The sequence below is a fragment of the Choloepus didactylus genome, chromosome 8, assembly GCF_015220235.1.
Source record: "Choloepus didactylus isolate mChoDid1 chromosome 8, mChoDid1.pri, whole genome shotgun sequence".
Taxonomy (NCBI): Eukaryota; Metazoa; Chordata; class Mammalia; order Pilosa; family Megalonychidae; genus Choloepus; species Choloepus didactylus.
The window spans coordinates 143470985-143487485 of NC_051314.1; the positions used below are offsets into that span (position 1 = coordinate 143470985).

At 50.0% G+C, this 16501-nt stretch overlaps 1 protein-coding gene across 9 annotated transcripts in view; it reads right to left on the reverse strand.

Annotated features, from left to right (window-relative positions):
• FRMD4A (FERM domain containing 4A) overlaps positions 1-16501 on the reverse strand; it is a 449454-nt gene that overhangs the window by 11393 nt on the left and 421560 nt on the right. For all 9 annotated transcript variants that reach the window (XM_037847310.1, XM_037847308.1, XM_037847307.1 and 6 more), the window contains 6 exons: positions 13280-13402; positions 9772-10000; positions 7478-7534; positions 4891-5128; positions 3986-4153; positions 814-1673 (listed from right to left, as the gene is read on the reverse strand). In XM_037847310.1, coding sequence (XP_037703238.1) covers positions 814-1673; positions 3986-4153; positions 4891-5128; positions 7478-7534; positions 9772-10000; positions 13280-13402 — 1675 coding nt within the window. The remainder of the gene's footprint in view (positions 1-813; positions 1674-3985; positions 4154-4890; positions 5129-7477; positions 7535-9771; positions 10001-13279; positions 13403-16501) is intronic.

A 16501-nucleotide genomic window follows, 5' to 3' on the forward strand; every position in this document is an offset into this window, starting at 1 on the left:
CTCAATAAATACTGGTAATTATCATTATTATTTCTTAGAGAATGAAAAGGGAGAGAAGGTAACTTCTTAAGGGCAAGGATGGTTTCTTCTACTTTCAATTTGATTCAGTATTACTCTGAGAGCACGAATATAAGGTAAACCTTAATTTGATTCTGAAAACTTTTAACAGGTAATAACAAGGTATTATTGAAAGTACTTTGAAAACATTACTTTGTGGTTATACTTTATCATTGCAATGGGAAAGTTAGCAGTGGTCAAGAGTTATCTGTTAAGTCACAGATATTGACTTTGTCCAATGCAGAAATTCGCTTTGTCCAGTGCAGAGTTCAGGCACTTCATTCCACTGGCATTCTACCTCCACTGGCCAAATCTTGGGGCTTCAAGACCCAACCAATCCCAAACCTAGCTTTCCTTGGCTCTAACCTGCGGGCATCCCACTCTTCACAGGATAAACTTCACCTTTGGATAAACCCGGAGATGTGACTCCCTGTAACCTTCTCAGATTTTTCTCTTTAGAGAGTGAAGTGGCTAGGAGGACAGTGAACCTCTATTAAAGAAGTTCCAAGGGAGCAGATGGGCCTCCCCCTGTGGAGGGTCAGGTGCACGTGCAAGCCCTCCAGCATCCACTGGAGTTCCTCATCCCCCTGCAAAACCAGAGCAGAGTGGAAGGGGGTGAATGGGAGGGCCTGGCTACTTGACATCTGATGGGCAGTTCCTGGAGGCGCCAATCTCTCTCCTCTCTCTGCCCGTCTTAGGAAAACTCCTGGAAGGCCTCTGATGACCGAAACATTCCCACGCCCTCCCACGCCTCACCTGACGTGGCCTTGCACATCGGGGGCATCCTGGTGACCCTGCTGTGCGCCACGAAGGTGCTCTGCGAGGAGGCGCTGTGCGGGGCGCCGCCGTCGGGAGCGGCGGGGCTGGCGTGCGCCGGGCGCCCGTGGTCCTTGTGCGCGGCTGCCGAGCGGCGGTACCACTGGCGCAGCTCGTCCGACACGGCGGCCCGACCCGCGCCCCTGTCGCCGGCGCCCTCGCGGCCCAGCGACGGAGTCCGCAGCACCTGTGAGCGCGACGGCGTCAGGCGGCCCGCGTCGGCCTCGTCGCCGAGCCAGGCCTCCCTGAAGAGGCCGCCGGCCGTGTAGGAGCTGGACGTCTTGAACTGGGCCTTGACGCTGTAGTGGCCCTCCTGGTCACTCTCCAGGCTGCGCACCACCACGGGCGTGGTGCCGCCCTCCACGTACAGCGGGTACTCCTTGATGCGGTACTGCGAGCTCGGCTGGCTCTGGCTGTGCAGGTAGACCCCGGGGCCCGCGGCCCGCGAGGCCGCCAAGTTGGGCATGCTCCCGGAGTTGGACGAGGCCAGGCCGCCCGCCGACTGGTGCCGCTGCCGCTGCCGCGCGCGGGCCTTGGACGGCGAGTCCTCGGCCAGCGTGCAGTAGTTGGGGTGCATCGGGGCTGGGTAGTAGTGCTCCGAGCTGGAGTGGCTGGTGCAGGAAGAACAGTCGTCCATGGGGTCCGAGCCGTTGCTGCTACGAGTCCTTGGGGTGTAGAAATCGGGGCTCCCCCCGTCATTCTCTGAACCCAAGAGCTTGCCCTGGGACTCCAGGCTGGAGCTCCGGTGCCGAAAGTGCAGTGCGAGGCTGTGCAGTCGCGTGGGGCTGATGTCCACCGACCTGCCGGGAGACGCCGGGGTTGGTCTGGGGGTGCAGAGGGGAGGGAGAAGGTGGGGGCTCCCAGAGGGCCCTGGGGGCCCTCCAATAATTAGACCTGGGAAACAGCAAAACACGAGGTGGGCTCTGACCCTCCCCAGAATGGGTGTCTAAGAACTGAAATTCTAAGGCAGAGATATTCTGGGAATGCAGATCCTTCATACTGATCCCATGTGAAGACAGGGGTAAGGGACTGTTTACTTCTGGGAGCTGAGTCAGAGCCCCTCTTTGATTGGGAGTGGGAAGTAGGACTGAGAGGACACAGGACTCACATAAGGTTTTCTTTTGGAAAAAAAGAGCCAGAACATGAGGCTTTAAAACTTTTTTTAAAGGGTGGATGGGGATTCTATAAATGGAGAACCAAGACAATCACTATTCTAGTATTGTGTTACACCATATGATGTTCCCACTTTTGTAGGTCAGAAAACAGTCCAATTGAGGTACTTTATATGGTTCAACCAAACACTATTAAGAAACCCACACAAATAGAGTCAATTTCCATTCCCCATTGGAGACACTAAAATGGAAGGTAGGTGGAACACAAAACACTTGAAGATGAGTAATGCACCTAAAATCCCACAAACTACCGACACTGACTCAAGGAAAAACAAACAAAAAAACCTGACTAGCCCTGTAACAAGTAAGGATATTGAAGTGGTAATCAAAAACCTACCCCCTCCCAAAAAAAACCAAAACCAACCAAACAAAGAAAAGTCCAGGACCAGATGGTTTCACTGGTGTATTCTACTAAACATTAAAAGATGAAGTAACACCAGTCCTTCTTAAACTCTTCTAAAAGTTGAAGACGAGGTAACACTTCCTAACTCATTGTATGAAGCCAGCATTATCCTGATAATGAAGCCAGACAAAGACACTACAAGAAAAGAAAACAACAGACCAATATCCCTTATGAATATACATGCAAAAATCCTCAACAAAATACTAGCCAACTGAATTCAGCAGCATATTAAAAAGAATTGTACACCAGCACCGAGTGAGATTTATCCCAAGGATATAAGGGTGATTCAATATAAGAAAATCAACCAATATAATATGCCACATTAATAGAAAGAAGGGAAAAAAACCACACATTCCTTTCAATAGATGCACAAAAACAGTTGATAAAATCCAACACCCTTTCAGGATAAAAAGCACTCAGAAAAATAGGACTGGAGTAAACTTCCTCAACATGATAAGGAGCATTTATGAAAAACCCACAGCTAACATCACATTCAATGGTGAAAGATGGAAAGTTTTTCCTGTAAGACCAAGAACTAGACAAGGATGCCTGCTTTTGTCATTTTTATTCAGTGTTGTACTAGAAGTTCTAGCCAGAACACCTAGGCAAGAAAAATAAATAAAAGGCATCCCAAATGAAAAGGAAGACGTAAAACTATCTCTATTGGCAGATGATATGATCTTGTATCTAGACAACTCTAAAGAATCCACAAAACAAAGCATTAGAGCTAATAAATGAATTCAGCAGAGTTATGGGATACAAAATCACATACAAAAGTCAGATGTATTTATACACACTAGTGACGAACAATCCAAAAAGGAAAGTAAAAGAATTCTATTTACAACAGCATCAGAAAGAACTTAAAAATTAGGAATGAATTTAACCAAGGAGGTGCAAGAGTTGTACACTGAAAACTTTAAAACATTACCAAAAGAAACTAAACCAGACCTAAGTACATAGAAGACATCCATGTTCATGGGTTGGAAGACAGTATCATTAAGATGTGAATACCACCCAAAATGATATACAGATTCAATGCAATCCCTATCAAAATCCCAACAGTGTTTCTTGAAGTCATGGGAAGCACCATCCTAAAATTCACATGGAATTGCAAGGGACCCTGAAAAGTGCACACAATCTTGAAAAGGAAGCATGACGTTGGAGGCTTCTCACTTCCTGATTTCAAAACGTACTACAAAGCTAAAGTAATCAAAATAGTGTGGTACTAGCATAGGATGGATGTAGGGACCAATGGAGTAGATCCAAGAGCCCGGAAATAAACTCTCACGTCTGTGGTCAACTGATTTTCTACAAGGTTGCCAAGACCATTCAATGGGGGAAAGAACAGTCTTCTCAACAAATTGTAGTGGCACAACTGGATATTCACATGCAAAAGAATGAAGTTGCAAAATAGATCACAGACCTACAATTTAAGAACTAAAACTGTTAAAACTCTTAGAAGAAAACAGAGGGGCAGATGTTTAAGAAGGAAGGTCTGGGAAAGGGCAGGGAGCAGCCCAAGTCTCAGCAGACTCACCTGGTGGAGCGGACGTAGTGGGGGCTGCGGACCCGCAGGTCTGGGGTGGACGGCATGCTGGACTGGGAGTTCCAGTGAGGCAGGCTTCGGATGGGGCTGCTCTGTAGGGAGCTGCTCCCCCCGCCTGCTTCTGCACAGCTACCCGTGCTGGGGAAGCGCCTGTGGCTGCTGCAAATCAAGGGAGCCAGGACGGTCACTTCCAGGCAAATCCACATCTGTCCACAGGGACGAGCCTCAGGAGACCCCCAGCCCACTCCTACACCCTCCTCTTTGGCCTCAACTTCCCCCAGAGGGTGGGGGTCCTCATCCCTGTCCCCCAAGACAATATGGGAGGAAGACCCTTGTCCCTTCTCTGTAGCATCCTCTTGGAGCTCCGTAGGGTGTAATGAAAGGAAATGAGAATAACAGAGAAATGAACCAAAAATGCTTCCCGAGAATTTCATCTTGCTTTCCAAAAAAACCTCTCTAAACTATCAGTGAGTCAAGAGCTGGTAATACAGAGCTAAAGTTACAGCTGTTTGGCTGCAGAATTCTGTGGGATGATGGCTTCGTGCTCTGAACCGCTCTGGAATTCACATGCGTGAACCCTCATTTGCCGTTTTGGACTAGTGCTGCCTGGGATTTCCTAATTAATTCCTGTGGAATTTAACAGCATTAAAGCCATCTGCCACCACGTTGATCCTGAACCAAACCCCAGCTTTCCTTCAAATGACCCATCTGCACCTCCAAAGGGCCGGCAGCAGAGGGCGCTGCGAGCATAGCACTGTTGTAAGGCGAACCCTGCAAGAAGGCCATGGTTTAATGAGAATTTTGTCATTTGTGGATGCTATTTGGAACAGCCATTCGATGGGCCCCAAGCATGCACAAGTGGCCTCGACTGGTCTCTGTGACCCAGCCCTGCTCACCTGGAATGCCCGTGGGAGGAACGCTTCTTGACCTTCTCGTAAGGCTCATCCAAAGAGGACTCGCTCCACACTTTGGGCTTTATGGGGGACTTGTCGTAGTCGTTCCGGTGATAGTGCAGCTGCCTGAGGCCCTCCAGGGACTGGGGAGGGGGGGGCCTGCTGTGCGACGGTGGCCGAGGAGGGAGTCCCTTGTGAGGAGATGGTAAGGGGGATATTGTGCTGGCAACCTGAGAATCTTCTGCACGGAAAGAAAGACAGAGGGGCTGAGCGGAACCGTGCTTCCTCAAGATCCAGATCAACCCCTTGAGCCCCCTGGCACGTTCACTCTGTAGGAGCCCCAGGACCCTCCCCCAAGTGCCAAGGAACATCAGTGCACGTCAAGCCAAACCCGGATGAGCCGATCCTCAACTTGAAGCAGAATTAAACGGGAGGAGAGGTGTCAAGCTTAGCCACAAATGGAGGGAAGTCTGAATTTGATTAAAAACCGTGAGCAAATGATCACTCTATACCAAACAGCAAAATGTAGGAGTTATTACATGGTAAATTTTCTTTCAATAGACCCAAGTGTTATATTTGCTTTGGGAGAGTTACAAGCTCCACGAGGGCAAGGAGAATTGTGATTTATTTGCTGCTCTCTCCTTGGCGTCTAGAATGACAGTGGACACACAGGAGGTGCTTGGCGAATGCCTGTTGGGAAAATGAATGTAGCTATGCCTGTTCCGTGTAATTCTAGGTATCTTCTCTGCTCATTCTTCCAGAACTATCTATATTGTTTTTTAATATCTTCCCTGTATGATATTTTAATTTTGAAACTGCCATTAAATTCTTTGGGAAGGAGATGGGCTGGCTACAAATACTAAATATGAATAGAAGCTCATCCCTGCCTTCAGCGGGGCAATAATCTAACAAAACACTGGGCTGAGAACCTTGGGAGAAAGCAAACTCAGTCCAGAAGGAGCTGTGGGCGAGGCTGGTGGTAGAGGGCATTGAGAAGCGGACTGGCACGGAGTGGGGAAGGAAACACCAGGCGCCAGAGCTCAGAGGCCTTGGGAGCCACAGGGACACCCGCCGGGGTGGCGGCTGATGACGAGCGACAAGGGTGGGAGCCATGAGCTGTGACCAGCTCGGCAGACCTACTGTGCACACTGGGATGAGCAAGGGGTGCCGACTGATCAAGGGCCTTGGATTCTGGGCACAGGGTTCAGAGTCTCGTCTTAAAGTTACAGGAAAACTTTGTAGGCATCCGGATTGAAATACTGTTTCAGGAATATTAATCTGGTGGAGTCTGCACGTGTGAAAGGCTGGGGAGTGGTTGTTGGCCAAATCTGATGACAAGAAGCCACTTCAGGGTGGCACAGAGAAGAGAGAGGAGAAGAAGTTGGCTGTGCCTCATTAAGGAAGAGGTGAGGGTTTGAGAGGAAAACACTCCCAGCCAGACCTTGGAAACACCAGCCACTTCCCCTGGGACATGGAGAATTAGTCTAATTCTCCATGTCCCAGCCTTGAAACCCAAGCATGCTCTACACTTCCTTCCTCTGGGCCCTCAATCTCTCAAGGAAAGACCTGTAGACAGAGAGAGGCCATACAGGAAGCAAGTGCTATGGGGGGTGGGTGAGGGGGCCTGGACACAGGAGAGAAACTTTATCATGTGTGATGGCTCAAAATCAGCTACATCCACTTCTCAGCTCCTTCTGTCACCAGTCTCGCCCCTTCCAGTTCCTTCCTCTGGGAGAAACACCTCGTACACATAACGTGGCCAGGGCCACCACCCTTCAAATGCCCTTGCAGCCGCATCTCCTTCCCACCCATGCAAGGAAGCAATGAAAATATTACGATCTGATTTCTCATCGCAGGGCCAAGACCACTGGGTGAAAGAGCTGCCAGGCCGCCTCCACCTCCGCGGCAATGGTTATTACTGCAATTTTCATTACTACTCTGACTCGGATAGACCTTTTATGTGCTCGATCCAAAGAGCCACTTATCCCTGCCAGTCCGGGGTTTGCCTAAAGGGCGAAACCATTAACTGCCACTTAGTGTATTTCCATGTAATTAATGCCCCGCCACCCAAGTTTTCTGCTTTGACATCCACCAGCTTTGTGGCGCCCATTTGGCGTTACTTCCTTCCCTATGGCTGAGTGTGGTCGCTTTCTGTTTTTCTAAGAATGTCCCAAGAAAACAGGCAGATAACTGCGGGGCTTTTAGAGGTCAGTGGGAAATAATAAGGCAGTTCTCACAGCCCACAGCCTGACCAGGCTTCGAAAGGGACATTTCTCCTTTCATTTTCACACAGTCTCAGGAAGGCAGAGAAGATTCTTTTTGTTCCTTCCCACCACCCTGGGCTGTACCAGTGCAAATCACTCTCAGAATATGGCCTCCAAACTTACCTATGGGTCACAGGAAAGACAAATCCCAATAAACATGTGTTTGGTAGCCCTGCCCACACCAGATCTGGGAATACCGGAGACCAGAGAAGGCTCAGAGAACGCGAGCTGGCCCTGTCGTTGCATGGCACTGTCCCGGATGATGTGTCGCCTAATCACGTTTTAATCTGTGTTCCAGATCTCCAAGCAGGCGACGGACAACCTACCGTCCTCGAGGACAAGGGCGTCTGAGAGGGAGCTGTCTTCACTGGCAATATTTCCATCTGAGAAGACAAAAGGCCAAAGTCAGTGCATTTATTAGCACATCCCACAAAGTTGTATCTGCAGGAATCGTATATTGGTCACTCTCCCCTCTCCTTCTCTTTCTAGTCAGAAATAACCCCTGAAATGTAGTCGGATTACCATTGGGCATTTCTTTTGATGATGCCCGTGGTGGGTCGTGGGCTCACCCTCTCTGCCCCAGGTGGCGGTGTGTGTTTGTGTGTGCATATGTGTGTGTTTTCTTGGAGAAGATGAAGCATCACAGAGAAGCAGACCTAACAGACAGGCTGCTCCATCCTGGTGGGCCACATTATTGTCCCAGAGCAAATGCAGGGCGTGGACCGACCGACTCAACCAGAGGAAGTCAACTGCTACTTATCCTATAAATGCAAAACTAGGGTAAGGAACTGAGCTCGGCTCGGCAGTTAAACGGCTTCACAGGAAAGTTCTCAAGTCATTAGTAGAGAAAACCAACCTGCTAAATACAGCGTCTGTCTCTCAGAAGCTAGTTTTTATAGATGTCATTCAATGACCTATGCAAACACACCCAAAGGGGAACAGTAAAGCAGTCCTCCTTCTTTAAATGCTGGGTAAACTGAGGTGCGTTTTGGGGAGAGTGGTTTGCTTGAGGCTTACTCTGCACTGCTGGCAGAGTTTCATCTCTTAAAAAAATGTAAAAAAAATAATCACATGAAGAACTAAGGAGAACTCTAATAGCTTCTCTAATTCAAATGGGTCTTAGTGATGAAAACATGATTTCAAAGAGACAGCAAAAGAGGGAAGATATATATTCTGGAGCTATTTAAAAAAATGGCTTTATAAAAAGGAAGGAAGTTCCGACACATGTGAAAACAATGGATGAACCTGAAGACATCATGTTGAGTGAAATAAGCCAGACCCAAAAGAACAGATATTGTATGATTTCTCTTACATGAAATACTTAGAATAAGCAAATTTATAGAGACAGAAAGTGAACGGTGGTGACCACGGGTGGACGGAGACGGGGAAAGGAGTTACTGTTCAACAGGGTGATAAAAAATTTTTTAACTAGATGGTGGTGAAAGTTACCCATTGCCCGTGTACTTAATGCTGCAGAATTGTCCATTTAAAAATGGTTGAAGTGATTTTTATGTTAGGTATATTTTTCCACAATGAAAAAAAGGAGGAAAAGAAAGTCTGTCGCCTTGGCACAATGAGTCACTGGTTGGCACGGCTAATGGTTTGAAAACTGACCCAGTGGCAGGTGGAAGAGGCTTCTGGGACCTCATTCAGGCAGGCTCCTGCCCCCCACCCCCAGCTCTGCTAGGCTGGTCCTGCTGGATGTTTCCTCCGAGCCGGAACCCCCCGTGCCTTTGTGGGGCAGAGAGAGCTGGGATCAAATGAGGCACGAGGCAAAGAAGGGCAGGGCTGACCGCAGCTCTATAGGGACATGCAGCATAGATCTTCAGTCTTGGCCCAAAGCAATAGGTCAAGATGGGAGCCAAGATGCTATTCCCCAGTTCCTAGAGGAAAAGCAGGCATAAACTATGAAAGAATACTTGAGAGAAATTATAAAGAATTCACTGACAGAAAATGAAGGATTGCAATGGTCTGGGGGCCTTTACGCTTGTCGATGGGTTTTTGTGTATTTCCTTCTAGTGTTTACCAAATATAATCACCCAAACTCCTAACACCTGACCCTTGCTTGGGGCTGTAGACAAGCAGAGGGGGTTGCTCCAGCCCTCCCAGCTTCAGCGCTGATGGAGGCAGTTCCAGCCAGCTGGGACAGGAACCCCTGCAAACAGCCAGACTAGGGGGCTGGGCAGAGGCGGTGGCAGGGAGAGCTGCAGGGTACCCCAGCCAGGCTGCCTTGCCTGCCACGTGGGCAGGGGTGGCAAGGTCCCTGGTCCTGCCAGTGCCTCGGTTTCCCTTGTGGCTGGGCTGCTGCAATTTGCTCAGCTGGTGGTGAGACAAGAAGAGTGCTGGGAGCTCACCACGGGAGGTTCCCTGGGGAGATGGGAGAGAGCAGTAATGACCATTTGACAGGGTTCAGTTCCTTTCATATGGATCTGGGTGTGCTTTATTGCTCAACTCTAGTATTGAGCCTTACGAGCTCTATTTCATGGAAGGAAAAATTAAGGCACGGGATGGGAAGCAACTTGCTCAGGTCCTGCAGGGAGCTGGGCTTTGGCTCCCTCGGGCCCCAGGGCAGGGGGGTGACGGGGGGAGCCTGCAAGGGGGCCAGGAGGTCTGTACCCACCGTCTATGATCAGCGAAGCCCTCTGGGTGGGCTTCTTCCCAGACTTGATGCGGTTCTCATTGATTGCATTCTCGATCTCCTGTAGCTTCTTCAGTGCATTCAGATACGAGGTTTTCCTTTGTTTCTTCAGCTTTTTGCTGACGTTGGGGTCACTGGCTAGGCGGCGGGCGGCCTCTGTGATCTGGGATTGAATGGCAAACTCTCGTTCTAGACGTTCCAGCTCGGCCTCCTGTGGGAGGGAAAGCCGGGGCTTCCGTTAGCAGGGAGGCTGAACAGGTCCCTTGCCCTGCACCTCCCTAGGGTGAGGATCTTCCCCCAGTCCTGGAGACATGTTACCAGAAACCAGCGTCCCAGTAGCCCACCCTAAGCTTGCCCACCCCTGCAGTGCAGACAGAACACCCCCTTCCTAAACCTGGGCAAACCCACTGAAACCCTGGGGACAAACGTCCATCCATACACTAGCACCACAAGGAAGCAGCAGAAAGTTCCAGGCTGCAGGCCTTGGGCCACGTGGCTTCATTTCTCCCATCCCCACAAGCTTTATGAAGATAAAGCCTTTGTGGGATTCAGGGGCCTCTGGGTTGCAATCTCCCTTCCTCAGAGCCGTAATTTCGACATCTTTCTCTTGAGTTCACTCCCGGAGTGTCCTGCCCACCCCCATGCTGCCTGCCCGCAGGCCCACTCTGTTGCACATCCTTTGGGCCCTCACTTGGACCATGTCCTCACTCCCCTGCACATCTTTTGGAAGCTCCTTCTGCAAGCTCCCGCTGTCCTCCCCAGTCTGCTCATTAGACATGCCTTCTCGGATCGGGCAGGGCGGGCCTTGCAGATGCCTGGAGGTTGGGGGCGGCTTCCCCTGCAGCCATCAGACACGCTTCGGGGCCTTGTTCTTTCCCTGCTCCTCTACCTTCCGCAGCCTCCTCCCCTCTCTCACTGGGCCAGGAGTAGATGGATGGAATTTTTCCTCATTTAGAGCTTTGGTCCCTGGTGAAAATCAACTGTAACTGCCAGAAATGCTGGGGGGACCCAGAGGACAAAACAAAAAACAGTGCACTTCCTGTGGGCATCCCTGCTGACCAGCATCTCCTCTGTAGTGGATGACCTGCTTGCCACACCCTCCTGCCAGCCCTGCCACTGCCCTGCCACACCTTCCTGCCAGCCCTGCCACTGCCCTGCCACACCCTCCTGCCACGGCCCTGCTAGGCTGGGGGTGAGGAGGCAGCTCCGTACATATGAAGATTTGCGAGGGAATGCAGAATCCTCCACAACCATCCAGCTATTCATTTTCTATTTCCTTTCTCCCCCAGTGAAAGCCCTCTGACCCCAGCCCACCCTGACCCACAGTTTTACGGGTAAGGTGGACCCAGGTCTGGCTGCTCCCAGCACTGAGCAGGCACCCGCAGCCCGGCACCTCCTAGGAGCCTCCGCCCAGACCAAATAAAGCAGCGCCCAACAGTGACGAGGCAGGGGAGGCGGGGAGCAGGCCTCTGGCCCCGGTGGCCTGACCAGGGCTGACCTGACCATCAGGGCCGATGGCCATCTTTATTTTATTTTACTTTTTGCTGTAATCAACTCATCTTCCTGTTTAACGGCCAAATAGAACATTCCTGCCTCTGGTACAATTCACCTGCCTGGCTGCCTCCACCAAGGACAAAATTCTTGGCTGAATTTTATTTACTTTTCTTTCAGCACTTTAAGCCTGAAGGGAACTGGGGGCAGGGGTGCGAGAAAAAGGCACTGGTTAAAGGGAACTGCCTAGGAGAAAATAAACTCCTTCCAGTTCCTTCCACACTGGCTGCTTCTGTGCTCTCCTCAGGAAAATGCTATCAACAGGGACTCCCACCCAGGTCTTGGAACAAACGTGTGACCAAGGACAAAGGCTGTTGTGTGACTCCGTTTGACTCCACCCAGCAGCTGGCTCTGGGCTGCTCCGAGAGCTGCGGCCTGGGACGCTGACCAAAGGGCTGCAGGAGCCCAGGCGATGCCTGCGGCTTAAGCCAAGATGGATCCGCGGGAAGCAAAGCACATTTCCAATGGAAAACGGAGAAGCAACAGAGCCAGGGGATTGCTTCCTTCCCTAGAGGAACTCTGCAGCATGCTGCCTAATTTTGTGGTACCTCCTGTCATTAATGTAGCAAAGATAACACACAGAGCAATTTGCAAAGATGGCAGTGATGCACATGGAATTCTCAGGGATCTAAGGCCACCCTGCATGGGAAAGTGTGAAGGAGCAGCAAGGGGTGGGGGACTCCCTGCAAAGGGGAATGCCACTTCCAAGGTCAGTGCCAGGCATCGGCCAGTGATGGAAGGGACAAGCTCCCGGTGCAGCTCAGAGGGCCAGGTAGACATGAAAAATGCCCAGTCAGATGCCATGCTAGATCCTGTCCCCCTCCCCAGCTCAAACCCAGGTGAAACACTGAGCCACCGCAGGCTCTGCACCCGTCTCTAGCATTTAATCTTCCCTTCAAGGCAGTTGATATTTATTGAACATCAAGCAGGTGACAAGCATGGAGTTAAATGTTTTATGCCATATACTAGCTCATTTAATCCCAGGGACATCCCACAGTCAGGGAGTCACATGGTTCATTTGACAGGAGAGGAGAACTGTCTGGTCGAGCTCTACTTTTGGATAAAGTGTTCTAGAGGGTCCACTGGTCCCTGGGGGGCTGAGGTTGCTGGGCCAGTCCCGGGAGACCATCCATCACCTGCCTTGACCCCAGAGCTTTGCTGTCCTCTCCCCCCACCCCCACCCACTCCATGCAGGTATAACATGAGAACCCCAATTTCTTCCCATTGCTTTTTTAATGGACTAAAAATGAATATGTGTTCCCCTTCCCATCATCTGGGATTCTTGTCCTTTTCCATGTTCAAATAACATTAAAAAATTATTGCTATTAAAATGTTCAATGACACGTGGTCAGTAACTTTGAGAAGACATTTTCTGGACATGATCCTGAAGCCTGCAAGTAAACCTGGCCTTTAATTGCCCTTGTCTGAGGCTCGATACTTATCACCCAGCTGGAGACTCAAGTCTTTTGGCTTGTTCTTCCCCTTCCAAAGCCACACTCCCCAGGCTCCCCCAGCGTTCCGTTCCATGAGGAGGGATGACACACGTTTCAGGGGCGCCTCTGAACACAGGGAGAGACCAGATCCCAGGCCCTGCTCCTTGTGCCCCTCTAAAGGCTTCTCCCCGCTGCACACCCCTTGATTCCTCCCCTGCACGAGGCATTTGCTCGGCTCTCAGTGACAAAGGGCTTGGTGGCCGTGAACAAGTCAAGTGTGCACGAGTGTTTCTGGAACGTTCTCCCTGGGTTGAGAGGCCCGTGATAGGCCTCTGATGCTAAACACACACCTTCAACAGATTAAAATGCTTGATCTCACGCAGGCAAACTGGCATGGAGGAGGAAGGAAGTCATCATTCTGGAAAACCAGAAAGCCCCAAGAGACAGATGCAAAAAGGACAGTGGGGGTAATGCGAGGTCCTCCAGCAGAGAGAAAGGAATTGTACCTCTCCTTTGGGCAGGACTTTCTGCTCATCCAGCTTGAAGGCAGTTCCGATTCTTCTTCGAACAACAGGCAGCTCCTCGCCGGGGCCCAGGGGGTATTCCACGGGTAGCTTGCCCGTGAGCTCCTGCGTGTGTGAAGAGCAGAGGAAGGGGGTAAAACAGAGCACAGCACACACTTGCTTTCCAGGACATGCACGCATGCACACGCACACACACACTGCACTGCCTGCAGTCAACGCCCGGGACAGAAGTTTCATGTTAGCAACGTGCCTAAAACTTACGAGGCCATGCAATGAAATTTCCTTTCAAAATGGAGGAGAGGAGCCTTTTCTTTTCAGAAGAGAGATACTTGGAAAAGTTTTTTCCAAAGCAAATTCTTGTATGGTAAGTAAGATTACCATTGGCTTTCACAATCGAACCTGAATGCCATCCATTTGTAACATGATGAGTGTCCCTGAGTGCCTGGCCTGTCCCACGGCCACAGCCAACAGACAGCCTCGGCTCTCTGTCACTCCCAGCCCTGTGCTCTGCCCACTGCCTCAGATGTTCCCTCTCAAGGATCTACATGTGAAAGTTTTTCCAGTGAGTTTTCTAGTGGTATCTAGAGGGCAGATCCCAGAAAAGTGCGTTTCCATATTATCTAGAAACTGAAGATAAATAGTAAGTGATTCCACTCTGGCCAGACGCTGAAGGCATAGGCTGAGCTTTAAAGACACTAACTGGTGCACAAAAAGGAGTTTGAATAGAAGCTGGAAATGTAATCCATCTCATTGACAAGGTCATTTGAAAAAACAAAATCTGCTGTGTGTGTATTTTGGATTCTGAAAATGTCACTGTCATCAGTATAATGACATGAAGTTGGGTGATGGAATTCCACAGAGCCTGAGGATCTGGGGGACGTCAGGTTTGGAATTAGGCTCCATCCGTATCCATGTGTACATCCGGAATGAGTAGAGATCACACTGGAATCAGCAGCTAGGCCAAGCTGTGGTGTCGGGTCATCAACTGCAGAGAGAGGCTTCCAGAGTCAACAGAAAGCTGGGGACAGCTGCAATGTGGCTCCACAGATGAAGCTGGCACTTTTTGGCAAAGTTCCTAGTCCCAAGTCAAGGCAGATGTTGCATGAAGACGTGAGGCAGCCACAACAAGAGCACAGCAGTCTCTTCTCAGGGACATTGCAGGACACCCAGGAAGCTTTCGCACCAGATGGCCTGGTCCCGAGGGCCCAACAGGTGGGAGAGCTCATAGCCTCTGACTCCGACGTAGGCCCCCTTCCCTGCCACTGCATGTGCACAGGTGTGTGTGCATGTGTGTGTGGGGCTGGGGTGGACGGAGAACACATACTCACTCACTCTCCAGGGCCTCTTTCCTTCTCTGTTCAGGTTGCCAAGAAATGAACCCTGGGACTCTCTATTCCTCGGAGTAAGCATTTCAGAGCACAATAGCCAACTATTCTAGCATGAAATGCTCTGCAATTTTCTTCCCTGATTTTTTTTTCTTCTTAAAAAAAAATGTGGTTCAAATATCTCCAGAGTCGTTATGTGTTTATCCTGTAACATTTTAACCACTTCCCTTAGGGCCTGTCTATAAGTAACACAACATCTCGAGGACGTCTTTTGCTAGGACTTCCTTTTTTACCTTGAAACTTCTAATAAGGAGGAAACAGTTGTTAAACTGGCCATTGATTTATAACTCTAACATACTTCTGGTTTTAAGGCAAAATATATAAAAAAGGAGGGGGGTGATGGTGGCTATTGATTTTTCACCACCTGCTTGTAGGTATTTGAGTCACGGTCTTGATTCTGCAGGAACGTGATCTGATTTGAACACACAACCAGAGCCACGGGGAGCAGAAGGGACGGCAGCACCGAGTGCACGGCTCTGCCCCTCTTCTCGCCGCACTGTGCCACGCACAATGCCCCCGGGGGCTCAGGGTGCTGCTTGGTCCTCGGAGCTGAGGGGAGGGATGTTTCTGATACAGAGAAACCACAGCACAGAGGAGCAAAACGAGGCTTCTCCCAGCCTCCGCCACCCACGCGCCAAGAGACCCAAGAGACGTGGGAAGAACCAGAGGGAATCACCAGGGAGCCACCTGCCAGCTGGGCGATTTCTCCCTCCCAGGAGATGTTTTCTGGTGTACCAGAAGCCACGGGCTTTTGCTTCCGTGATTTTGCTTCTGTCTTTAAGGGAGGCTGTGAAACTTGGATATCACGAGCTCAGCTTGCCCTGAAATGTTTCTTAAATTTTCCAACCTCAGTTCCCTGCTGGGTGTAGTGACTTTTACTTTGTTAAAAAGAAAACATGGCTCTACTGAGTATTAGAGACAGACACTGAGACCCATATTTATTCAACCCTTTAAGTGTACCCTTTATAAAAATGTTGCTAATATTAACAGTATTGCGGAGCACGTTCCCCCGCGGGGCCCGCTGCTCTCCTAAGATATGCAGTTGGATTTGTGCTAATGTGATTCTGCTTTGAATACGCTCCGGTTTAAATCAATCCAGACCATAATTAAGCAGAGTCGAAATGTAATGTGATCTCACTCTGTGGCCTCTGGGTTCATTCTTCCTGCTGCAAGGCATTCAGATTTGGGGGATGGGAATAGGCCGCTTCTGCTTCATTTGGGGACCTCTTTATATGTCCCCCCCAAACTGTTTACCAACAGAGCCCCTTGTCACGTAGGTGGACTAAAATCTCTCTCTGGAGGTCCCCACCATGTGCCCATGGCAAGCACATGCATATGTGCATGCACACAATGCACATGTGTGCACACAGTAACTACACGTGCACACACACACACACTCAGAGGACTTACAGATATGCATGTACACACAGCAACCACATGCACCCACACATGCACACACAGGAGTCATGAGCACGTATACAAGCAGCAACCAGGTGTGCAAACACACATGCACACAGTAACCACGTGTGTGTACACACACAGGAATCACATGTGCACATACACGCAGCATCCACATGTGCAAACACACATGCACACGTGTGCACACGCAGCAACCACCTGTGCACGCATACATGGCAATCACACAGGCATAGTGATATGTGTAACAGTAAAACATGGGGTCTCCAAATATGCTAATAAAGAGTGTGAGAAAGCAGAGGAAGATGTATGTGGACTTTCAAATAAACAGAGAGTGGCCTGCAGCAGATCCTAAATCCCAATGAAACTTGGGACCAGTGTGTACACAGGCTCTAGGAAGCCT